Below are 25,698 nucleotides of genomic sequence, written 5' to 3' on the forward strand. Positions count from 1 at the left end.
GATTATCCATGATCTGCTGGGTCCAGGAATTTGGCCTTATTGCAAGTTATTCAGAGTGAAATCTTGAAACTCACGTAGTGGGGCTTCTGAGTGAGGGCCGGACGGCTGGGCTCCTCCTGGAGCTGCCGGTCCAGGAGGGGCGGTGGGATGCGGCGTGTGCGGTGGCGCCCTAGGGGTTCTGCCAAGCCATAGCGAGGCCGAGCCGGACACCGGAGTGGCCAGTGAGAACACTGCAGGCCGAAGGCCTGTCTGCACGGGGCTGAAGGGACCATGGCAGAGACGGCCTGGGGAGGCCACCGTCCAGGAGCAGTGGCGGTTTGGGCCTCCCTCTAGGCCACCGTTCCCACTAACCCCCCACCACGAGTGTCACTCCAGATGGATGGGCACCACTTGTGCAATTTCTGGACCGAAGGGGCCAAAGTAAACTTTGCAGTAATTTTTTTAGTAACTGCGTTTGCTTACTTGCAATTGATAAACATGTTCCCCAGGACATAACTACCTCGTTTACAAGGCAGTTTCTATGAACATTTTATTAGTTTAGAAGTTAGACTATTCTTTAAAATGTTAGTTGTTAATCCCCTCAATATTTTTTAGTTACACAAGTGATTTCAATTTTTTTACCTTTTAAAAATCATAAAGAAAAAAGTAATACATGAAAATAAGTTACAGGTGCCTTAGAAACTAAATATAAAACGATGCTTTTGAAGTGGAGGGAACAGAGGGGTGCCCCCTCGGTGTGCTGGTGGGGCTTGCTCGGGAAGGAGGCGCACACGTACGATTTTAGGGCCAGGGGTGGAATGAGAACTTCATTCAAAACTTCAGAGTTCAGAAAATGATTACAACTTTTAAAAGAAAGAATAATAGCAACCCTCTCGTTAAAGTCCTATCCCTGTTAGTGTAGCCATGAAAAAAGCAAGTTGATTTAAACAATTACAGTCTGATTTCTCTGGTTAAAAAACACGTTTGTAACCTGACGATCTTTGAATAAACTGTTCCGTTTAAGACTTTCGTTGGGCATGTGTGGTGGCAGCTGAGGTCTGGTGGGGTGGGACTGCATCCGCTGTCTGCCTCGAGGTGGCACGTGGCTCAGGTGTTAGCGCCGGTAGACGTTCCCGGGTCGGCTGTAATTTTTCTAACTATTTGGAAAGGAATTTGGAAATACGCTTCCCAGCCGAGTCTCAGTGTCTGTGTTGCGTTCTGGTGCAGCGAGGCGTCTGCCGGAGGAGGGGGTGAGTGGCCAGACCTGGCCAGACGCCCCCCGCATCTGTGCCACTGTCCCACGCCCGTCCCCCGCACCCCTACTCCAGCGGTAAGGGCACGAGGCCTCTACCCTGAGACCTCACTTAGTTGGAGCTCAGAGCCCTGGGGCAGGTTCTGCTCCGTCACAGTCAGAAGGGGCGTGTGGGGCGGGAGACCCCTTCACCTGGGTGGCAGGCAGACGGAACCAGGCGTTCTGCCCGGGTCCTCGCTGTAGCCCTGGCATTGGGAGCTGACTCTTTCTGCCCCACAGTGGAGACATCTGAGCAGTGCCACCTCAGAGTAGACAGCGGGTGCGGCGCCCCCACCTGTTGAGCTGCTTCTGCGTCCTCGGCTGGAATGCCTGTTTCCCTGCTCCTCACAGGGGCAGAGCGGATCTCTCCATTGCCACGTGTGCGGGCGACGGCGTGTGCGCCCGGGCTCCCCTGTGACACAGGCAGCTCTGGGAGATGCCCGCCAGCCCGGCCCCAGCCCCGGCCCCCGCATCGGCCACGCCCAGCTGCAGGTGCAGGTGTGCTCCAGGCCCCCGCCGGACGCACCTCGCCTCGGGCCTCCTGGCTTGTGTTTTGTGGCACCACTTACAGATTGGCACATGGGTCCAGAGGCACCTGGACTTTTCTTGTACTGACATCATGCGTTTTTATTGTAGTTTCTTTACCATATCAGGCTGATTTGGTTTGTCCCAAGGGCAAAACCGTAAATGTGGCCCTTCACCACAGACATCACTTAGCCCGTCTGTCTCCGACTCATTTTTGAATGACTGTGTCTCTCTCTTTTTACCAGTTTATTCTCACTTTTATTTTCTTGTTTCATTTGTTTTAACGTTTCCCCCCATATGGTAAGGACTTTGTCTCCTTTCGGTCAGCCATTTTTTACCAGCTGCCCCTTCTGCTGGTTTCCCGGCCTCTCCCAGGTCCCCCAGACCCCACTGCCCAATCCCTGCCAGATGTCAGGCCTGCAGTGGCCACCGGGCCACCTCCCTCCAGGGCTGCAGCCAGTATCTGTGGTGACTACGGGCATCTGGGCTGTCCCGGTTCTTACGTGTTTGGACGCCCCTTCGGCTAACGGAGGATTTGCAGCCCTGGCGGACCCTGAAGCAGAGCAGAGTCATGGGTCCATCGGGTGAGGCACGTTCAGTGGGCGGTTATCGGCATCTGCTAGTGGCAGGCACTGGGCCCACCGGGAGGAGTGAGACAGGCAGCCCAGAGTGGACAGGGCGGGGTCCCAGTGCCGTGTTCCAGTGTGGTGAGGGGTGCAGGGTGGCAGGGACCATCGAGCAACCACGGCGCGGTCGCCAGGTGGCTGAGGGGTGAATCCGAAGCCTGCGGGCCGATCGCAGACTGAGCCTTGGGGTCAGAAGTGACATTGGGATGAAGAAGGTACAGAGAAGAGGCGTGTAAGCAGGGAGGCATTGTTCAGTCCCCACGGCCACAGCACTCGCCTGTTGGACGGGGACGGGGGGCACCAGTGACATCTGAATGGGACGCGTGGAGTCAGAGCAAGAGCTTCGGATGCCAAGCGTTTGAGTTTGGCGGGACCGCCCGCAGAGCCGCGGTAGGGGAGTCGGCGCGGTCGGGGCCTGCTGTCGGGAGCCCCACGCTTTCTGCCATGCCAGGCGGAGCAGCAGGCGCCGAGTGGCCAACGCGAGTCGGTTCACGAGGAGGCCACCAAGCGGCCAGGTCTCGTGGGCCTTTCCCAGCCACAGGTGACGAGCCCCTGATGAGGCCAGAGCCTGTGAAACTGACACGGAGAGAGAGGCACAGGAGACATCCCTAAAAGCACTTGAAGAACTTGGCGACGACGACGTTTTAATTATAAACTGCCCAAAAAAAGAAGGGTGCGGAACGGCAAGTGCCCACACGCTGCTGTGAAGTAGTGACCGCAGGAGACGCAGCGCTATATAAAGCGTGTTCTCTTGAATTATTATGCACTCTCTGTATCAAATTGTACTTAAAATGCCATAGTTGCCTTTTAGAGAAATTCAGTGGAAGATTACACTGTGGTAACAGAAATAGTTATGATACAGCAATCAATATCTAATACGTCAGTTTTCTTTTTCTTACGATTAGGTTTATCCAGACCAACCATAATTATCCATTTGAACTGTGTAATATTTAACGGCCTTTGCTCTGCGACATTGCGTAAGATCGGTCCCACTGCACGTCCGGCGGCTTTGTCAAGGTCACGTGTCCCACTGCACGTCCGGGCGCTTTGTCAAGGTCACGTGTCCCACTGCACGTCCGGCGGCTTTGTCAAGGTCACGCGTCCCACTGCACGTCCGGCGGCTTTGTCAAGGTTGCTCGTTGATGAGCCTCTCTGGGGAGAGCCGTGGCGCGCCCTCTTCCCACACAGGCGTCTGCCGTAATTCTTACCCACTTTTAGGTGCTGTTTGGGGTTTAATGCTCTTTAGTTAGCGAAGCTTCAAGTTTATTAAGCCACAAGAAGTGTCTGCTGGTTTTCCAATTCCTTCATTTTCATTTAAAGTCTTCTCCTTGAAATTTGGGGGCACGTTATATCACATTGGATTGTCACAATTTGAAGTGTGTAACTTTTCACAGCTTGTGGTCACATATAACAAAGCTTTTTTGTAACTTTCTTTAAAATTTGCTTTTGTAAAGTAGAAATATTACAATGACTGTCTGAAGTGTGATCATTTCAGTGGTTTCTTTGAGCTGATGACTTGTGTCTAAACTCTACGTGAGAGCCAAGTGTTCAGTGGTAGAGGTCGTGAGCTGAAAAGTTGTTTTTGATGAATTATAAATGTTGCTGACATATTGTTTACTTTAAATTTGGGGTCTTTTTTACTCTTGACGTATTGCACTTGTCAGTGAGTTATAAAAGGGAGCTGTGAAGTACAATCTTGTTTTACCTGATACTGTGCCAACTTCTGTATTCTAATATAACTATTAAATAAACACATCATGCCCTTAAAATTAAACCCCTAAGACTGATAACTTGTCTAATGAAGACTTCTCACTTTGTCAAGGAAAAATACAAGAAATTGGGTCTTTCCAGGCAGAAATAGTATGTTCCCTCTAGAGTCGGAGGCTCCTTAGATTCGCCCTTTAGCATCGTCTCTCCCTAGTTGTCGGGCTTCTGAAGGAAATTAGCTGGAAAGCACCTACTAAGACGTCTAGCAAAACAGGAGCATGTAGGAAAAATTGTGACCCTTTCCTTTTTGAAAACCACTGGTCGTCGTGTCTAGTCCCACCCCTTCCCCCCAATCTATAAAAGAAAAAAAACCATTTTTTCAGAAATAAAGACATTGAACAATTTTCTGTTAATTCGGTATGTGGTTCACAAACTCGTCCATATATCTGTAACGTCATCGTTTCTTTAAAGAAATGGCTCACCGCTCGCAGCTGCTTGTGCGTTCTTACACCACGCATTTGACCAACCAAATGCCTGAGGATGGCGCGTATTTGGCTTGTGTGATGAATACTTAGAACGAAAGGCCTCGTTAATCCCCCGCCAGCACCTGCCAAGTGCGTTCTAGGAACCGCCCACGTGGGAACAGCCACCTGGGGTGTTGTGGACTGCGAGCCCCACTCCAGAATTAGAATCTTGGAGGCGGGAACGAGGATGTTTATTCAACAAGATGATAGCGACCCTCAAGTGCACGGAAGTCTGGAGACCACAGCTTTACGTCCTAGGAGGTGACTTTACTGAAGCGATGTCGGCACACGAGGGTGTAAGAGCATAAAACCTTTTCACGTTTTAGGAAGCTGCTTTCAATCCAGGTTAATTCGGATGGTGGCCAAAATTCTATCTGGTGGCAGTTAAAGAAACCAAGGCCACATGGGACACCTGGGAACGGAGGCCGCCGGCCAGCATGCAGGCCTCCCTGTGTCGTCTCAAAGGCAGAAGGTGACCGCGTTGTATGCAGTGGAATTTTAAAGCACAGCCTCGGAGGACGTTTAAGCCCCACTCGCAAAACAAAAACAATCACTGTGCAGAACTAATGCTGTCTTTTATATGATCTAAAAGTAATCTACCTCTTGTTTAGTAGTTTTCTAAGTTTAATGTTTGAGCAGTTGAAGCGAGATAACTTGTATTTGTATTACCTGTTGTCAGCTTTGCATAAAATGAAACTACCTGACAGCGTCCTTCCCAAGGGTCCGTCGTCAGCATCATTAGTGTTAGTGGCTAGTAAGTGTGTTAGGCACTGACCTGGGCTTGGGGAATTCTAAGAATTGTGAGACGTGGTTGCCTTTGATCGAGGTTTTAATTTTGCGCTCTCTCTGCACACACACACACCACATACACCACACACACACACACACACACACACACACACACACATTCATACGACAGTGCAGTGTTATGTCATGTTGCAGGCAGATGTCTGTATAAGACTGTACGGGTGGAATTAAATACGCAGGTTCCCCATGACCAAAGTGAGGTATACTTCATATGTGTGGCAGTTGTAACAGAAAGCTGCCTCTGCTCTGAATCTTGGTCAACACACGATCGCTTTTCTGTAGAAACTTGGTCTTTCTGTCACTCTCGGAGACACCGAAGGACGTTGCGGTATGTGGCGGTGCATCTGGAAACACTGACTTGTTAGTAATTCTCCCCTTCCTCGGACAGTTTATACAATAATAAGAGCTCGTGTTTTCGCTTTATATAAAGTCTTATTTTTCTCCCCAGAGAACTGCAAAATTATAGTTTCTTATTTCAGAAAAGTAGGGTGCTCACAGTTCTGTGTAGGCTGCATCAGTGAGGCACCGGTCCTTTTGTGTTTAATTTCTTATGAATGTCATGGTTGCCAGCTCCCTGTTGACTTCATGAGCAGCGGGCCGTGCCCAGCTCCGGGGCCTGTCTCAAGTCCACCTCCAAGTGCGAGGCGTTTCCCGCGGCTTCGGCTCTAAGGCAGTAGCGACACAGACGGAAGTCATCCTCCCGTCTCCCCTCCTTCCTGTATACTTAAGAGAAATTACGCATTATTTTGGTTTTATTGTGGATATCTGATAGAATTATAAAGGAAACTTTAAAAACAATTTTAATTTTAGATCACGAGCCTCAGGTGAGCTAACATAACAAGTTCGGGTTCTGCTAATCCGGGTTGGACGCCAAACTTTGACAGTCGCATGTCTGCAGACGCGCTCGGCGCCCCGCGGCTCCGCGCCCCCATCCTGCCGTGGGCCGTGTCAGGCGCTGAGCTGGTGGCGCGTGAGTCCTGGACTCTGCCCCGGGACCAGGCTCGCCGGGGACACGGAGGTGCCACAGACACACAAGTGCCCTGTGAGCACCGTGCACAACCTGGTGCAGCGCGTGCTTGGCACCGGTAGTCACAGGTGCGAGTGAGTGACCGCTCAGAGCGTCAGCCCTGGGGAGAGGGCAGGCCGGGGTTGGGGGGCGGTGTTGGGGAAGCCATCTGGAAAGCAGACCCGCAGGGCCACCTCACACAGACTCCTGCAGAGGCCACACAGCAAACGCAGCCAGGGCGCAGCCTCCACTTCTCAGGGGCCCCGGCCGCAGCCCGCCTGTCCTCTCGGGGTGCTGGGCGTCGGAACCAGGCTCGTCTGCGGGGCATGAGTGAAGCTCGCTGCCGTTCGCAGTTCCGTTTAAACTGGGAGCTGCTCTGCTTTTCAGAACTCTGTCCCGACCTGATGCCAGCGCGCTCACCCGACAACTCAGGAACTCGGAAGCGCCTCAGGAGGTCAGATCTCCGACACGCACGCATGGCAGAGGGGCGTGTGGACAGTTCCAGCAGGGGGACGCTGCAGTAGACGCGAAATGTTGTTTATAAAGTGCTAGGAGCCGCAGTGGTCCCCGGTCAGCCCCTTCACGCCATGCCACACGCGCTGCCTCACACACGCCCCTGACCCAGACTCGCCCCCGCCACACGCCCCCCGAGCCCAGACAGGCAGACGCGACCCAGACATGCCCCCTCGGAGCCAGTCGCCCTGTCCTTTTGTTTCGGTGTAGTGTTACCCTCAATCCGAACCTCCAGGGTTGGTGTTCGGGGTGCAGCGGCCTCGACTCTGCCGCTCCCAGCAGGAAGGTGCGCATAGGAGGTGGAGGGTCACGTCTGCCGAGGGCGGAGTGGTGGCTCCGTTGTGCCCACACGTAAGGGAGGTGACAGCTGCGTGGGCTCCGTGTCAGCACGAGCTTGTGAGCGGCCTCCTGTCCAGAACCCCGCCTGCCCCGGACGTCCGTGCCGACCGCGGCCCATCTCATCCACCTCCTGGCGTTAAGCACGGGCTGTCAGCGGTCGCCTCGGAAGCGTCACGTTCCTGGGAACCGTACAGTCAGAGCCACTGGGGCGGGGGAAACCCGCGCGACCGCCCTTCTCTGCCCGAGCGTCTTACAAGCGCCACAAAACCCGCAGTGCGAGGAGGCGTGTCGCAGGAAGTACACGCGAGTCTTCAAGAGTGGCCGCGTTGCTGGCAAGCCGTGTGACACGTTCATCGCACGTGTGGGGCCCTTCGATCTGCTGCTCAGCGTGTGCGGCGTCTCACCTGTGCCGTCACGAAACCATTTGTCCCAGTGTGGTCAGCCTCCGCGTAGGCAGTCGGAGATGAAGAGTCACCCGGGGTGAGATGCAGGGCCCGCCTAAGGGGAGGGAGAAGACGGTGGCTTGACACAGGGTCGTGACAACCGGTGATGCTGCTTGGCTTGGCGGCTGTTTCCTCCTCCCCTGTCAGCTCCGAGAGCCTGGAGGGGCCTGAGGCCTGACTCGGCCCATGCGTCCCACCCTTCCACCTGGCGGTGGGGCACGCACCATGCGTGTGCCCCCCGGTGCTGTCATGTGTGAGCACGCTGGTGAACTGGGAGTAGGGGCTGGTGCACAGAGGTGCCCTCGGAGAACTCGGTAACCGTAGCTACCCAAGCACCTGGAGGCTCGCTCTTCCCTCCTGGCCCAAACGTTGTCGGCGCCCGTCTACCAAGCCCGCTCCCACCGTGACCCGCGACGTCCAAAGGGAAGTTCCTTCGGCGGTTTGTGAGTGCTGTGTGAGAGCTTGGGAAGCTTTCCGACGTTGCGCCCACAGTGGGCGTGGCGAGTCCTTGGTGCTGGTCGAGCCTCGTCACAGAGACGTTGGCTGCTTAGACCTTAGGGAAGGTCTGGGATACAGGTGGTTTAAAGACTTTCCCCCTTTATCTTCCAGTTGGAGACCCGAGAGCAAAAAGAGAGACGTGTTTTGAACTCGGTGGTATGTAGGTGCAGCATTCCTGACCTGTTGTGGAGCTCTGTGCTTCCGTTATTTGTATTGTTGACATGTTAAGTGCAAATTTCCACGTTACTTTAGCTACTGAAAATGTCAATGCTATGCATATACGGTGGATAGTATAAAACTTTTATGCGGTGTAGGACACGCACAGTGTTTTGCTTGCCTTTGCCTCGTGAGCATTTCAAACAGAAGAAAGTAAGCACATCTTTTAAAATCGCCGGTTGAAGCAGCAGTGTTAGTGATCGTCTGTGGAACTAAACCACGATGCTCCAGGACACCTCTGACTAACAGGAGCTGGAGACTAAGGCGGGGGTCAGGTCCTGGCTGCGGGCCACTCTCCAGAGGGTGGCAGGCCCTTGGAGAAGAAGCGTTAACGCGTGGTGACGGGTGGACAGCAGAAGCCGCCGGCAGGGCGCTCGCCTCTCTGAAGTGGCTTCGCCAGTCTGCTCCTGCCATCGAGGCCCCTCGAGCTCCACGTGCCTTGGAAAACCAGCAGCACCCGCTTGCTGTGCCCTTGCGTAGTCCGTCAGATGAACTGTCACTCGCTCTGATGTCTGCCCTATAGCAAACCGTTGCCCTCATCATCCTGATTTTCACAGTAGAGATTTATAGATATTTGAGAGGAGCTGCAAATATTTCTGTCTACACACTTACCATTTTTTTTTACCATTTAAACTCAGAGAGTTGATGTTGGTATTTAGCGATGGAATTTACAAATTTTGTAGGTGTTTCAAAGGCATAGGCAGAACATATGCCTAGAATACAAGGAATCAAAACCTGTTGATCTTCTGCCTTTTGAGAAGTTGCTTAAATTTTCAATTCACCGTAAACTTATAGTTTATAGCAGTTTTTGTTATCAGTGGCAGCTGAATAGGAATTATAAATAGGATTCTGTGGTATGGTGTTTTGTTGTCATTTATGTGTTGTCACGGCAGGAAGCTAGTGTGCAGTTCTCGATCACCCCAATTTTTGATTTATGACAAGATTGCGATAACAGTTTGAGCTGCTAAAAGCTAAATTATTGAGACAATCCAGCAGTTCCCGTACGAAAGCACGTTTATTTACGTGAAAGCATTCACGTGCCACCAGCCGGTCCTTTGCAGAATCCCCGTCGTGGGATGCAGACCGCGTACCCAGGCCTGGTGCCTCGTGGCCCGCTGCACCTGCACGTCACAGTATTTCCCGGTCCGTGGGCCTCGGGGCAGCAGCCTGGTAAAGACGAGCAGGTGTGCGTGTCTGTACTTCAATGTGGCGTAGTTGTTTTGCAAGGAAAACCACAATTACAAAACGAACTCGGTGAGTCCCCTCCGGCCCGCCGCTGGGCTGAGCGCCCACAAACCCTCCTGTGTAGTTCTCACAGCTTCATGAAGTACAGTTGCTTTTTGATGAGGGAACAGAGGCAAAGACTTAAGACCATATGCAACTCAGGGTTGGCTAAACATGCATTTAAGACCCCAGCAATCGTGGGAAGAGACCTGAGGATTGTGGAAGTGACCTGTCCTTCATGACACTCGCATCAGGGTGTTCCCCCTGGGGTGATTTGAACACGTTTTATTTATTTCGTGGGGCCTCCCGGGTAGACAGATGACGACCCTGCTTTTACAAAGGAGTCACGGCATCCTAAGAAAGTACGTGTGTCCCTGGGTCCCGCAGTGGACAGGTGCGCTTTCCTTAGGCTGGGCGGTCAGCAGACGGGGGACCCGCTGTGCGCCGACTGATGGCGCTGCTTTCCGGGCAGCTCGGACCGCTGGCCGGTCACAATGCGGAGAGGCGCTAGGCAAACGCGAATAAAGTACACAAAAAGGTTCCTGACCCCCGTGTTGCTATTTCTGTTACAGTTTAGGTTTTGTTTCCCTGTTTCAGAATAATAAAACTTACAGCTATCACAGAAGTTTGCTAATGGCACTTTTAATGGCCTGCTGTTCGATAATCCTTTAAAGCTCTCTCTCTCTCTGTTTGCTTAGAGATTAAATTAGTATTGTGGTAGAGATAAGACCCTAATCCAATAAAGGCTCTGCTGGGAACTGAAAATGTTTCACTGTGGAGCTTCTGTTAAACTCACTGCTAAGGTCAGAGTGAGTCAGTCTGTGCAGAGTGGGCCCCGGGCCTCAGGCCTGTTTGCGGCTGTAATGTGCTGCCAACTGCTGTGCTGGGGACGTTTGGTTCGTCATGTCTGTCCCATCCTGCCATGCATGGTGACCAGATTTTCTGATCACTCTCTGTACTGCGGCAAACTTGTGCATCTCGTGCACCTATATGTCATCTCTGCTTTGCATGCCGTGCCCCGAATTACAAACGCAGAGGCACGTGCCAGAGTCACGTGGTCGTGCTGAGTTGGAGGGGAGCCAGCGAGATGCCCAGGAACATACATTTTCCTTAGCAGGCTGCTACTGAAACGGAAGCACAGAATTTTTAACAAATCGTGGCCACGATTTCTGGGTCCCTGCGGATGTGCCCCTTGGCCCTTTGGGGAAAACATGACTCTGATGCGCGTCCCTCCTGGCCTTTCGCGTCTACCTTGCTGGTGCCAAGAAAGTCCTTTGTTTTTCTAACGCTCGGATACAAAAGACGTACAAAACAATGTCAAGAATCGGAGAGGAAACGTTTCTTTCTTGGCTTGAGATGCTTAGTGACATCCATCTGTTGCAGATTAAAATAAGCGGGGCTCAGTGTTCGAGTTCCTCGTCACAGTCAGACTTCACGGGCTTATATAAGGACAATTGTGTTAGGATTCGCAAGTTCAAGGGACATAGAGCAGCAGAGCCTAAAGTGGTTGGTCTCATTTGTCTGACACTTTACCCAAAGGAGTCACTAATGCTTCATTTTCTCCTTATCGTGCTTTCCTTTGTGGGACCCCCTGGTTGTGCCGGGAGCCAGCAGTCTGTTCTGAAAGCAGACTCCCCACTGCTTACACTTAGCTCCGGAGTTCTTGCGTCCCCTCCGGGAAACAGCATGGTAGAAACCCCTGTCTCTCAGCACGAGCCCCCGAATCCTTTCGTCTGTGTTGGCCGAAGGCAGCCAGACTGACGGCTGTTTATCCCGGGCTCTCGTCAAGAGCGCTAATCGCAGATTGACCTCGTCGTGGGTGGCTTACGCCTGTGTCTGCAGGAGCGGGGAAACGCGTTTCCATGCCGTTCTGTGCTTGAACCCCGATTCTGTCAACATCTTTACCTCGATTCCAAAGTCTCGTTTTAGTTTGTTCTTGAAACCCGTGTTCATTATAAAGTATTTTATAATCGCATTTCCATTCATTTTTGTGTTCGCAGATGTGTTTATAATGCATTTTCTCATTTTGGGAGAACTAAATCCCTGAACTGGGTTCCAGAAGAATCCACCATGCAGCAGAGCCTCCTGTGGGCCAGCTGTTGCAGCCGTCCCTGGCAGGGTGGCCCAGCTGGTGCGCTCCACTGCGTCTCGCCCGGCCACGTGGCTGGGAACGCTGTGCTGAGGTCTCAGGGACTGGCTGCAAGTCTGCTTGCTGCTGCTTTTTAGAAATGTGATTCTAAGGAGAGAAAAGCAGTCATGGAAACTTGTCACAGCAGCCAGTGCCTCAGGCCAGCCACGGGGTTGGGGGGGCTGCTGGGTGCCGGGGAGCCTGTGGCCCCCAGACCAACACTTCCCCTTCGAGCCTCCTCAGCAGTGTGTCCAGCACTTCGTCATCCCTTCCGGCCCCCTTCTGTGCCTGTCGGTGGCCGTCTCTTCCACAGGAGTGACAGAGCTCCCTGGTCCCCGTCCTGAGTTTAACCCCATGCAGTTAGACATGCCGGGGACAGCTAACCGGCTTTCCGAGGCAGCGCGTGGGTGGCCCCGTCTCCACGTTCCCAAGTGCATGTTTCTGAGTAGCTGGTTTCAGGCCGGCTGCTAGTTTCCCAGGGCGCGTGGGTGGCCATGGGGCCGAGGACAGGGACATCCGACAAGAACTCTCTCCAGCTTGGACACCGCACTCAGCGGGTGTGTGATTCAGCGTGAAGTGTGGGCCACAGGCACGGCTGTGGTCACGCAGACGAGGCGACCCTGAGGCACACGGGGTGGGCGTCTGGTGACACCATGGGCACAGTTGGCGGAAGGGCACTAGCAGGAGCGGTCAGAGGTCGGGGGTTCTGGCGCCCCCTGCAGCCAGTGGCCCTCCTCATCCGGAGGCGCCACGCTTAGCCTCTGTCTCGGGTCCACTGGGACCAGTTGGCCCGCGACGTCCCGTGTCCCCCATAGTAAGGACAGGTGCCTGCCAGGTGACCCCTGCCCAGCCTTGTCCCGCAGGCTCACCTGAAAACCAAACAGGAAGGGAGACAGCCGGTACCTCCCGTTTCTTCAGTTTTCTGATCTCGTTTGGCCTGACAGTTGGTTTTGTATAAAGTCCCCAGCATCCTGACGCTCACGTGACCGGGGACAGTGGATTAGGGGATAGCGTGGGCTCATCTCCAGACATGGCCGGAGATGGGGAGTCAAGCAGTGACAACATAGTCATTTCAGGTTCGGGGGCTGAGAGCGGGGTGCAGCTCCCATGGGCGTCATGCCCTAGACAGGCGGGAAGCTGCTGCCTTACGCCGGGGATTGTGCAGTTCAGTGCTGCACGCTCACTGCTGGAACAGCCCACACCCGAGGCTTCGCCAGCCGCGCCGTCGCCTGCAGCCTCCTCGCTGCGGCTGGCCCGACCTGGGCAGTCCACTAACGGCTTTCTCTTTTCCGCAGTCTGACAGCAATGCCAGCTTCCTGCGCGCGGCCAGAGCCGGCAACCTGGACAAAGTCGTGGAGTACCTGAAGGGGGGCATAGACATCAACACCTGCAATCAGGTAGGTGTGTGGCCGCGGGTCTGCGTGTCCACCAAGCGACACTCGCCATCTGCGCGTGTATCCAGCCGCCCAGGTTTATGTCTCGGTTGAATGGGCTGAATGTCCGTGTGTAGATGCTTGAATGCCCGTTTTGTCCCTTCCCACCTCGGAGGCCTCAGACGCTGGTGCCTGGAGCCGCCACGGGGGCAGATCAGAGCCCGGGGCGAGTGGCCGCCGTCCTGAGCGGGGCGCTGGCCGGGGCACTGTGTTACCTGGTGACCCGCATCAGCTACTAACCCAGGCTCCTGCTTCCCTGCTTTATGCCTCTCGCTCATGGCGACCGACTGTTATAACTTGGGATAGAGAAATGAGGATAAATTTTTTAAAATTCCCCTTTTCCCCTGTAATTTATTTTAAAGTGTGGATGAGAGTGAGCAGAGGTTGAAATCACCAGTTGAAACGAAGCGTTTGGATTACGCCTTCGTCACAGTCGCCTGGTGAGGACTTCAGACGGAAATCCACATTTTGGATATCATTTGGTCTCAGGGGCGCTGAGCGCTTTTTGCTGTTTTAGACGAGGCTTTTTATGCCACGGATTTAAGTGTCTAGTGGGCTCCGTTGCTCGCTCTAGTGAGCTAAATGTTGGTGGCATGCCACGTCTGTGCTTGGCAGAGCCGACCTAGAAGTGAACAGTCCTGGCTAATTCTGAGTGACCAGGAGGCGTTCTTCTATGACATAACCCAGGGCACTCACAGATACCCATCACTGGTCCTGTGTGTCACTCACGGGGTCGGTGGGCGTGGGGCATAGGGAGCAGCGTGTGACACTCAGCATGTGCCGCTGCCTTGCTGTGAATCATAAAGTCCTTTGTCTCTGGCCCCGGAGACCCGTGTCTCTACCAGCATCACGAAGCAGTGGCAGCTCGGCCCTCCATCTGGCAGGGCACACAGTCCCAGCTCCTACGCGGTTCTCCACACTGGCCTGGAGAAGCCAGAGTCCTCTGTCCTGGTGTATGAGATCTTTGTGTTGTGCACCTACATTTCTCATCCATCTGATTTGTCTTCATGAATCTGATTTGATGTGTTTTTAGCATTCCTTTGAACAAATACTCTGTGATTTAGGTACATTAGTTTACTTTAACAAATTCCCATATGGATGTATGAACTTCTAGAAATGCCCGTGAGGTCAAATATGAAAGTTTATAATTTTAACATGCTCCCTTGGATTTTTTACAGTATACTAAATACATTCCCCACGGTTTAGTACCAGTCGATTAACTTTCTCAATTTGCGATATGCTAGAGTAGGCGATGAAACTGTCCGTTCATGGGTAAAATTCTCATAAATGATGCCAAAGAAACGGGAAAATGAAGTTAGTCTCACTCATACCAAGTCCGCTCCACCCTAAAATATAACAAATATGATTAATTGTATAACGATGTGAGGCTATTTTTAGAAAATAATCTCTCAGCAGTAAATACTCAGTTCTTATCCGCTTTATAGCAGCCTAACTTCTGAGTAACTTCACCAAGTTTTTAGTAGCCTAAGATTTTGCTTGTAGTGGCTAACTGTCCATTCACACGTTTCCATGGAAGGGAAGAACGTTCCTTTTTGTGAGAAGGCTACACAATGCCACATAACCACACAAAACTTCGAGACCAAAGGCTCAAGTTTAAGTTCTATCTCCACTTTTGTCAAGTCATTTCAATTGTAATCTGTAACACAAGGAAATAATAATCCATTCAGTCTCACATCCTTGGGTTGCAATGTAGATTAAATTATGCAATATGAAAAGAGATTCTAATGTGTACGTGTGCTAATTGTAATTACTACATATAATTCAATAAGAATCAGAAAAATTAAAATGGATCTCCACACAAAGTATGAAAATGAGTCTCCTCAATCCCCCGGATCTGCTAGGTATAAAGTAAATGTCGTCTGGCGTTGGTTCTTTATTACTGCTGTTCAAGAAAGTATGTTAACTAAAGGTTAGGGGAATAAAGTGGCTACCGTTAGCAATTAGCTGCTAAGTATGAGGCTTTGTGCCGGGAGCATCACGTGTGATGTGTGTCCATCAGCAGAGACGAGTGTTATGACGTAGGCCTTCGCCCGAGTTTACAGAAGCGGAAACAGCCCACGAGTGGGTTAGTGATGCCCCCAGGGTCACTGGGTCTGTCTGTCCCTGTGTACAAGACTTTTCTCCCGCAGGACATCTTCCTGAGATGTTTGGACCTGCCCTTCAAAATGTACAGTGGTGGCGTCCCTTATCTTCAAGTTCGGGTCTTATTTTTAATGCAGCTTTACTGATACAAAAAGAACTTTATTCACCCTGAGATGAGCTGAATAGGGAGAGGGACTTTTAAGCCAAGGAGTACAGCCAGCAGGATTGCCACTGAAACCCACATACGTTATAGGACAGAAAGTCATTTCCAAAGCTCAGGAGGGCAGAGGCGGCTGCTCTTCATCGAAAGTGTTGCCGTTTCTAAACACGTAAAGCTAAAGCTGATGCGCCCGTGGGAGAAGTGGGGAGCGACACCCCTCGGTTTTGCCCGAGCTGTTTCCGGGGCATGTTGTCACAGGTCACGGAGATGCCCGGACTTCTGCACTGTCACCTTTCTCAGTGAAAGGCCACCTGCGTTGCACCGGCCTCCCCAAAGCATCCCATGTCGGCATGACAGGATTCCTTGTACTGGGATTTGGTTGAAAAAAATTTTTAAATAAAATTGTCCGGTAACTACCATGAGAATTTTGAAATTTAATGCAGAAATACCATTTGGCTTCTAATCAAAGGCTATGGAAAAAATTCATAAATTTGGCACAAGGTAGTATTCTTTAATAAAAAACTTCACGTTTTCATTTTTCTTTTCTAAATGGTCATATCTGTTAAACTTTATTTTCTTTAAAAGATTAAACTAGTTATTTTATTATCTCTTATACATTCAGAAAAGAGAATAAATCTTAGCATTTACTCTGTTTCTGAAACTCATACACTTATGTTTCTCACGTATTTAGTAATATTTCATACTCTAACATAAACAAGGTCATAAGCAAGGTTAACATCTAGACATTAAAAATAGACTCTATAACTTTTTCATAAAAAGAAAACCACAACAATTTGTAGCCACTTACAAGTCAATAAAAGCCTCATTAAGGTTCAGATACTTTTACCACGTGTAAAATTTATTAGCTTCACTGCGGTGACTTCATAATGCAGGCTATCACTTACCATTTCCTGGACATAATTGTAGATATGACACTAAAGGTTTACAGTTCTCAAAGTGTCCTGAGTGTTGATATTGACCTTTTACTACTGACGTGTAAGGTGTGGAATTATCAGTTACATCCTGTGTTTCTTTTCTCTAAACAGAAGGTAAGGTCAAAGCACCGTTTTCAAAATAATATTAATGTTCCTGAAATGCCCGACCTTTACCAATGACAAGGGACACCCCACAGTGACTTGACCGTATGGTCACATAGTTATGACTCGGACCACAAAGCATTTTTGGAAGTCGTGTTGAAAATGGCGCTAGAATCCCGATTCTCACGTTGTCCACTAACAGCCATGTGGCCTGGGCAGCCGACTTCTCCAGAACTCAGGTTTCCCGACCGGAGCACAGTGATCACAGCAACGCTGAAGTCGTAGGGGTCCCGTGCTAATTACACGAGATGCTTGCAGAATGCTCCGCAGAGCAGGCCATCGGCAAGTACGAGCAAATGATCATCCTTGTAATGACGTAATCTTTTTATACCGACTCTGGTCCCGAGCTTTCGCGGGCGTGGTGCTGGTTCTCCGGTAGGACAGTATTATCAGAGCCTGTGTCACCAAGTAGGAGAGATTGCATTTGGTAGCAATTTGGTGACAGTTATTGTTTGGGTTACATTCAACAAAAACCTTTTTTCACAAGTGCCGCTTGGCTGCATCCGGTCCTCTCTTTAGAAACGCCCAGATGGGCCTTTAAAGTCTGGGACTTGATAGAGGCAATGACAATGAATTGCTGAGAACTGAACTGACGGAAGTGACGGAGCATGGAAAGCGCTATATCAGGTTTCTAACCAGTTAGGTGAGGCACACGTGTGTACAGATGCCGTCACACATCTGTGTGTTTATTGCCGACCCCGTTTAGAAGCGCAGGGAGGCGCGCCCGGCCGCTGCTGGCCGCGTGTGCTGTTTAGGTCCCGGATTCTGCGTCAGTCTCCAGCTTCCTTCCTGGCGTCGCTCCCGGCCCCGGCCCCGGCCCCGTGCTGAGTGGCGCTGGCTCCGGTGTTCTGCCTCGCGCTTGGGGCACTTAGGGTTTCCGTCTCCGTGGCGATAGCTGTTCAGTGCGGAGAACCTCAGGAGAGTCTGCGCCGGGTCCCTGTCCGCAGCTCTGAGGTTTTGTCTGTGTGTGTAACTGCGTGGATTTTTGAAGATGTCTGAAATGAAAGTCTTACTTTATCTAAAAAGTGCCAGGGTGGTTCCTGCGAATCATTTCTGTGACTGTCTTCCTGAGCACTCTGCTAGGGCGGCCCGGATGGGAACTCTCTGGAACGTGTGGTTTTTGCACGCAGCCGCCAGGCAGCCGCTCACCCCCACACACACCCGCCCGGATGCCCAGAGCTCTCCTGGCAGCCCCGGCTCCCCGTGTCCTCCTCGTCGCGTGTTCACCGTGCGGCAGGCGCTGTCCTGGGTGCCGTGAAGACGGAGGCGTAAAGCTGCTCTCACGTGGAGTACAGTCCCCGAGCTGGGAGAGAGGGCCAGTCACTGAGGACAGAGAGGCCACGTGGAGAGGGCCGGCAGTAAGCGAAGGGGGGATGTGCAGCGGGGGCAGCAGGGAGTGGAGGGGTGACATGTCACTTCAGACAGCAGGGCGTCAGAGAAGACCTAGGATTGGAGCGAGGAAACCTGCGCATTTTAGAAGCAGCCCGAGGAGCCTGGATCGAGGCGGGGCCGGGGCGGCTCCAGGGCCAGTAAGACCCCTTGGCTGCTCTAGGAACTTGTCTTTAATTTCTAGAAGAGACGTGGTCAGAGAGATGTTGGCAGAGATGCAACATAAGCTAATTGAAGTTTTAATGTCACCTCAGACTGGAAGGGAGCGATGGCAGAGGTGGACACTTGAGGACGACCTCAGGTGGCAGATGAGGCATCCGCAGGGCGGCGGAGACGGGAAACGGCTGGATTCTGGGTGCCTTCTGAGGACAGAGCTGAAAGGCTCTGCCGGTGGCGCTAATGTGGGGTGAGGGCAGGAGGGATCGCGTGGAGGTGGGCGTTGCGGGAGGACACAGGGTTGGGGACCCACGAACTGAGGCGGGAAGGCCACGAGGAGCAGCTCCGGGCGTGAGCGGAGGAGCCACTGAGCTGGGCTGGTCCTGACGAGGGGGACATTGAGAAGGCAGGTGGGCGTGTGGGTCTGGGATTCCCAGGCAGGTTTTGGCCGGAAACATACTTCAGAGCACTCAGGGTGTAGTTGTTACTTATAACTATGACACCGGAGCAGTTGCCAGAAGAGTGAATGTGTATGAAAGATCGAAGAGGCCCAGGACGAGCCTTGGGGCACCCGGACGGTGCGGAGGGCCAGGGAGGAACTGGCCGAGTGCCCAGGGAGGAGGGCAGTGTCTCCGAAGCCGAGGGAACCTTGCGTGCAGGTGGCGGGAATGACCATCGGCAGAGGGGCTGGACAGCACCTTTGGCGACGTGGCAGGTGGCTTGGCCAGGCCACTTGACTCATGGGGTGGCAGCCACACCAGAGCAGATTTGATGGAGGAATGCCACAGGGACACCGCTCTGGGAAGAAGAGAACAGGGAGGTGGCTGGAAGAGGAAGCGGGATCCAGAGAGGCTTTGAAAAGTTATGAAATAAATAATAAGAGCATCTCTCTTCACGGAGGGGAAAAATCAGCAGAGGAGGGAAGATCAGGGATGCGAGAGAGAACGGAGATTCCGAATGGCGTCTTGAGCGGAGGAGAGGGACGGGCCTGGTGCACACGTGGGGTGCTGGCCTTGCCTAGAACATGGACAGTTCAGGAAAGGAAGGCCTTGGATCGAGGAGCAGGAAGCAGTGTGGGGGTGGTGCCGGGAGCTGCATGTGGACGTGAGTTCTAATTGCATCTGTGTTTTCAGTGATGTAGGTGTCAAGGTCGTCAACTGAGAGTGAAAATGTGAGAGGAAGTGGAGGTGATCGAGGGGTGAGGAGGTGTGAGATGTTCACCTCGGGGTCCGCGAGAAAGGGACCGAGGGCTACAGCATGATCGCCAGGCGACGTTAAGTCCCTAAGCGTGACGACCAGCTGGTGTGTTCCTCGGCAGCCACCTCGGGCTTGGGATCAGATGGAGTAACCAGGACTGTGGTTTAGCTGAGCACGAACTGTATGGCCAGAGAAAGGCGAGCGAACGCGAATGCCCACGAGGGACTGAATAAAACAATTGCACGGAGTGTGCAGGGGGTCCCGGCGGAGTGAGCAAACGGCCACCTGGAACGGCAGCAGAAGCTGCGTGTCAGGTCGGGTCTGTAAGTGTCGGGAGTAAATGCTGGTGCGAAGGGTGGATACTGGGGATCGGGGTCCTGGAGGGCGATGATGTTAGTAGAAATGGTAAGGTCGAGATCGTGACCATGGACGTGAATGTGAAGAGAAATGAGCAGCCGTGAAGTCAGGAACCCGAAAGCCTGGGTTTCGGGGGGAACATCACCTTTGTGTATGCTGGAGGACCTGGCAATGAGCTAGAATCTAAAATCTTCAAGGGTGAGGGGTGGTCTAGAAGGTGAGGGCTGTGGACAGCTGGAGTTTACGAAAAGAAGAGATCCAGCCCGTATCATCACAGCGAAGAGTTCTCATCTGCCCCTTGTCGCTGCTCATGTTTGTTATCACAACATTTGTCTATAACGGGAATTATCAAGTTCAGAAAATTCGTGTGGGCGTACCATGAAAACCATTCCTCTCTTAGAGTGGTCTCCGAGGGCATCAGCTTTCACTCACTCGGCCTGAAAGGACGTCTGGTTCCCCGAGATGGCCTCCTGTCTCAGGCCCTGCCTAAACTTCCTTAGTTTTCTACAGTTCAGAGCATGCATGCACACACGCGTGCACACGCATGCAGAGGCATGTGCCTGGGTATGTATGGAAGTTTCACCAAAAAGTAAGCCAAAGACAAAATCAGCATCTGCCACCCACAGCGCACTCTATTTTTTCAAATACTGCTTCACGTTTTGATATATGTTGATTGGCAATCCATTAAATAGGTTTGATGGCCTTCCTCTGCATCTTGACTGACAGTTTGAAACACTGTTCTAGAGCTAATTTTACTAAAAAAAAAAAAAAAAAAAAAAAGCATGAATTTGGAAATGAGATGGATCTAAGTTTGGATTTTTGCTCTTCTTTTTAGTGGTGAGAATCTTTGAGGCAAATCACTTGCCTTCTAAGAATTTTAGTGTCCTTGTCTATAAAACATAATAATGGGATAGAATGTAAGTAAAATAAAAAATATAACAATGACATCTATGCCATTAAGTTTCTTGTTCTTTCATTCGTCAGTATTTATTTCTTAGCACCTGGGACCTCTTCATCCCTCTTGATCTTGGTAAGATTTTGAAGTTGTCTCATAGCTCTTGTCTTCTCTCAGACTAGCTCGCCATCGTATTTAATGTGATTTTCTACATTTTGGGGATTATATGATAGAAACATTTGATGGGACTGGACAAGAGAGAAAGGGAGCAACCAGCCAGGGCCACTGGACAGACCTCCCCTGTGGATGACACGGAGATCCAGAGGTGGGCCGTAAAGAATGCTTTGAGATCTTCAAAGCATTCTTATTCTAAGCCTCTTCTCTATGAAGTGACCGATGAGCCACAAAATTCCAAGCCTCTCTGAATATTTTTAAACTGGTGAAGTCTTAGCAAATACCTCATTAAAAATTTCATCATTTGGAGTTTCGCGAAAAGTAAAAAGAGAGACTTGAAGATTTGAGAATAACTCACTAATAAAACGAGTTTCCTCTTAGGTCACCCATCTTTTGATTAACTTTATTAAATCAGAAACCTGGTGGAGACCAGCCAACGACATGGGAAAATTAGTTAAATTGTGTCAGGGAAAGAGAACACATCATTTACTTTGCTTTCCCCAATCTTCATAAAGACTAAGTCAGCCCTTGATTCCATCACAGTGAGTACCGGGGAGGAGGTGGGAAAGGTGCAGACAGGTTATGGTTGGGTATCGGGAGTGAGATTGAATTGGTGATGTGTAAATGGGCCATTTTTGTTTTGAATTTGATCTCCCCCCCTGCCTCATTGTATAGATGATTCATTTTGTTGTCATTTATGCTCATAGAAGAGTTAAATTGTAAATAGTACTTCATAAGTATTTGTGTCCCTATTTGTGGACATGTAGTTTCTTTTAAACGAGCTCCTGGCTCAGAGCATCTGTGACCCTAGAGTGCCATGTCTTTTCTGTTTTTCAGTAACTCATATTTCAGGTTCTTCCTTCCAAATATTTACATTTTAGTATAATTAAGGAAGTTATATAAGTTAGTTGTATTTTTCTCATATGCATAAGACTGGAGCACCCTTAGCGCGACATGTAAGATTGGCAAAGTAGGGTGACCAGAGGTTTGAAAACAAGTATAGGCTAGTACAGAGATGATTATGAATTGTTTAATAATAAATATTTGGGGGCTCTTTGGGGACAGAAACTATGTCATGTGTCCTTTGCTTCTCCCTTAGAACCTAGCGCCTGGAGCTGAACACTTGGTGGGTCCCTAGCAAATACTTGTTGATTAGCTGATAAGTTTGTATTTGTATGGATTTGTACTAAGAAGCAACAGAGTTTAATGGATTTTAAGGCAGGCTTTTAACCTTCACGTATGTTTAGCTGTATCTTCCTAAGTCTGTTCCTTAACTTTTCCAGATGTACTATCCTATATCTTTTACATAGGTGCCAGAATTAACTAATGCTCAAATGACTCTATACAAGAGTTTATTGGCTATCTGTTCTGCCTGGAGTTTCATCCACTAGTTTTATATGATCATAGAAAAAGCAGTCAGTAGGCAAAAGATCTCATAAAATCAGCAAGAGAAATGGTGAACAGCTTATTGTAAAATCTAATTGTAAACAAAATGTTACAGTTGATAAAAGTTTAATAGAAGTGATAAAAAAGAACTCTTCCCTTTAAGATTGATTAAAGTGCACACATGGTTGTTTCAAAGTAGCATTGAGACTTTATTTTTAACTACTTTGTATAGTTATTTTAATTGCAGAAGTTGTAGGATCTAAGGGGATACTTTGCCTGAGGTTTACCAGCCTAGTCAATATCTTGCTGAAAAAGGTCATCACCACCAATTCATGGCCCACAGGAGTCCCGGGTTTGGGGTATGGTGGGGAGAGGCGAGACTTCATTCAGAGAAAACAGCTCAGTCGTGAAACAGAAGGGCTGTAAGGGCCCCTGCGAGGAGGGCCGAGGGCTAGTGCTCCCGCTCAAGGCAGGAACAGTCGCTCTTCAGTGGAAACTAAAGTGTGCTCCCCTAAGACAGGTGAAGCTGCTGATACGCAGGAGGGTGCCCGCCCCGTCCCTGATTGGTCCAGATCCTCACAGTTTGGTCCAAGAAGCACCAGCGTCGGAAGGAGGCACTTTGATTGGTCGGTAAAGATGCAAATGAGGCTCTAGCTGCACAGCTCTGATTGGACGGGGAAGGTCTCCGTCCTATTGGTGGAATTTCGAGCCTGGGCGCTCCTTTATAAGGCCGGCTGGGCGGGGCAGCGCGGTGTGGGCGGGGCGCCCGGTGAGGGCGAGTCCCTGGTTAGGTGGCTTGAGGGGCGGTGACCTGAGGGGCGTGCTCAGGCGGTGGCCTTGCGACACCAACTGGGAACATGAGCCCAGGTGACCAGCAGGAGGCCTTGCCGCCAGGTACGGCCTCATCTGGCCAGAAGCCTGGTGGCGGCGTCGCCAGAGGGACAGCCCTGAGGGGAGCAGCTGCCCCCGGGGAGGGCCTGGCCCCATGTGCTCGCCTCAGGGCCCGCACCCCGGCGGCCGGGACGGCCTCACTGTGTCGTCGTCACCGTCGTAGTCATTCGTGCGCGAGGCCAGACGACGCGGGCCGAGGGACTGCCGACGCCGCACGTCTGCTGAGGGTGCGTCTCTGAGCGTCCCCAGCGCCTCGTCGTTGCCGCGCTGCGCCAGACGGTCGTGAGGGAAGCGGGCTGCGAACGAGGGGGCGCCGCGGGCCCCTCCCGGGGCTTCCCCTGCTCCCCTCTGCGTTTGCTCCCGTGGCGCCGCAGCCACACTGGCTTTTCTTCCCGCGCACGCCGAGGCTACCGATTCCCCATGGAGCCTGCTGTTTTTAGATTTTCTCTTAAAATTTCGTTTTGGACTTTCTAATTATTTTAAATTTTTCTCGGAACTTTTCCCCCCAAAGTGTTGGTGCGGATGTTGAGTCATTGAGTGGCTAATTAGACTCAGCAACGATATCGATCGGAGTGTTGTCGCTGCCTAAAAATCCTTCGGGTAGGAGCACATCAGGCTAGTAAGGATAGAACTTGGCATAGGGCTGTTTTGAGATACGAAAGGACTGAAAAATTTTTACAGTGTGTATTGTTGGCACAACATGTGCTGTGATTCTGACACTCACGTGAAACCGAGCGAGGTGGAAGCAGAACCAAAGAAAAAGAGGAACAGAAAACGTGTTATCGAATTCCTGTGGATACAGAATTTACTCTTTTCTAGAAACTAGTGAACAAGACAAATGCATTGAATTATGCAAGTTTCTCAAAGGTTAGTGAAAAGTATAGAAGCTTCTTCTATTCCTAAACTTTTCATTGAACTCATCAATAGTTAATATCAGATAGACATAGGACACAAATAGTGCTCAAATGGACATTTCTTACATCCACCTTATTTGAAAACCAATGTGTAGTGATATTTCATAATTCAGTGAAGCCATTTCTGCACGAAGTAGAGAAGTGCCCCAAGCACATTGCTTTCTGGCGATATAACTGAGTATCTACCCTGATACTAATCTGGGAGAAGGAGTGGTTAATGTTTCTGTGAAATAGAACTATCATAGAAGATATTCCATCAGAACTCGATAGGCTCGTGATGAATGTGCTGGTAAATAAACGCAGAAACCGACAATATTTTATGTTTTGATATGGAAAGAACTCAGTGTGGGAGGCAAAACTGGGAAAGTACTAGAACTTGCCCTGGATTTGCACCAACTATGAAAGGTCTGACCAGTTATGCATTTCTGCCTCTTTCCTACCCCCTCGCCCTCCAAAGTGAAAAATATCTAACAACAAAAAGTCCGTTGAAATGTGGGCCAGTATTACTAACAGACTGTGGTAAGCTAGAGTATTATGTGGCCCCTGTGAAATCTGATTTTTGGAAACATGACCCGAGGGATTCACTAAACTGGTTAAACCGCAAAATTCTCAAGGAGTTAGCTGAGTTGTGCTGTGAATGGGATTATCACCCTTCATTTCAGACATGATTAATTCGTATGTTAACTCATGTTCACAAGATAAAACCTTTTTTTTTAAAAGTGCAATGATGCTGAGTTGCTTTTTCTGATAATTACCCCACCTATTCCATTGCTAATTAAATATATTTTTGGTTAGATATTCTGAAACCAAACATTAGCTAAAGAAAGCTGCTTGTCTTCAGTTTCCTACAGCTGAAGGATGAATTCAGTAATGTGACAGCAGTCCTAATTTAATTGCATTTTAAAAGAAGGCAGATTACAAAGTCACAGCATTTATCACTAGTATTTCACCCATCGTCTATATTTATAACCATTCTAACTTCAGTAGTGTTAATGTTGTAGAAATCTTGACACACATCTGAATTTGATTTACATGTTATATATAGTTTGGTTTATAAACTGTTCCCTCATATAGAAAAATTTAATCATATTCTTGATGACTTTTTCAATAGCATGCAACTATAGCGTAGAGATTTGTTGTGGGAATCTTTGTGCTCTCTCAAAGGGTACTTTTTCTTTAAAAAATTCTTTTAGAGCCTTGGCCTTGTAATTAATTGGCCAGTCATCGAGGAAATTTTCTCTCCTGGTCTGTAGATTAAAATGTTTTTTGTTTGTGAAAATGGGGTTGGCTATATTTTGAATTCATGGACAGAACACTCTGTGGAGTAAACTAAGATGAATAGTTGGGCATTGGAATCTTCAGGTTAGCTCCTGGAATTGTTTAATTTAAATGTGTATTTAAGTTTCATGAGTAGATTGCATCAGCTATATTCTATTTAAGACAGTATTTTGTTACCTTTGTTAATTTTTAAAAAAGTATTTGTCAATATTTATTGAAACACGGAAACGGTGTTCTAAGAGTCTGGTCATCAAGTTAAGGCTTTCAGCTGAGCTGGCACTGTAGACTGAAAGGAGAAATAATCTCCTGGAGGAAGATTGAGAAAGTATCGAAAACCTTCAAACTTCACTTATGGAAGTGAAGAAAATTTTACACTTTTTAAACATCTTAATTCTCGAACCTTTCTGTTTGAAGTTTGTAGAATGTTACATTCAGAATGGCA

The 25,698-nt window shown here is 50.1% G+C and overlaps 1 protein-coding gene across 12 annotated transcripts in view; it reads left to right on the top strand.

The window, feature by feature from the left end:
* The window catches only part of ANK2 (ankyrin 2), a 281,232-nt gene that overhangs the window by 119,420 nt on the left and 136,114 nt on the right, over window positions 1-25,698 (top strand). For all 12 annotated transcript variants that reach the window (XM_039846891.1, XM_039846890.1, XM_039846888.1 and 9 more), the window contains one exon: window positions 13,122-13,223. In XM_039846891.1, the coding sequence (XP_039702825.1) occupies window positions 13,122-13,223 (102 nt within the window). The remainder of the gene's footprint in view (window positions 1-13,121; window positions 13,224-25,698) is intronic.

Source organism: Pteropus medius, unplaced genomic scaffold, assembly GCF_902729225.1.
Source record: "Pteropus medius unplaced genomic scaffold, Ma_sr-lr_union100, whole genome shotgun sequence".
Classification (NCBI taxonomy): Eukaryota; Metazoa; Chordata; class Mammalia; order Chiroptera; family Pteropodidae; genus Pteropus; species Pteropus medius.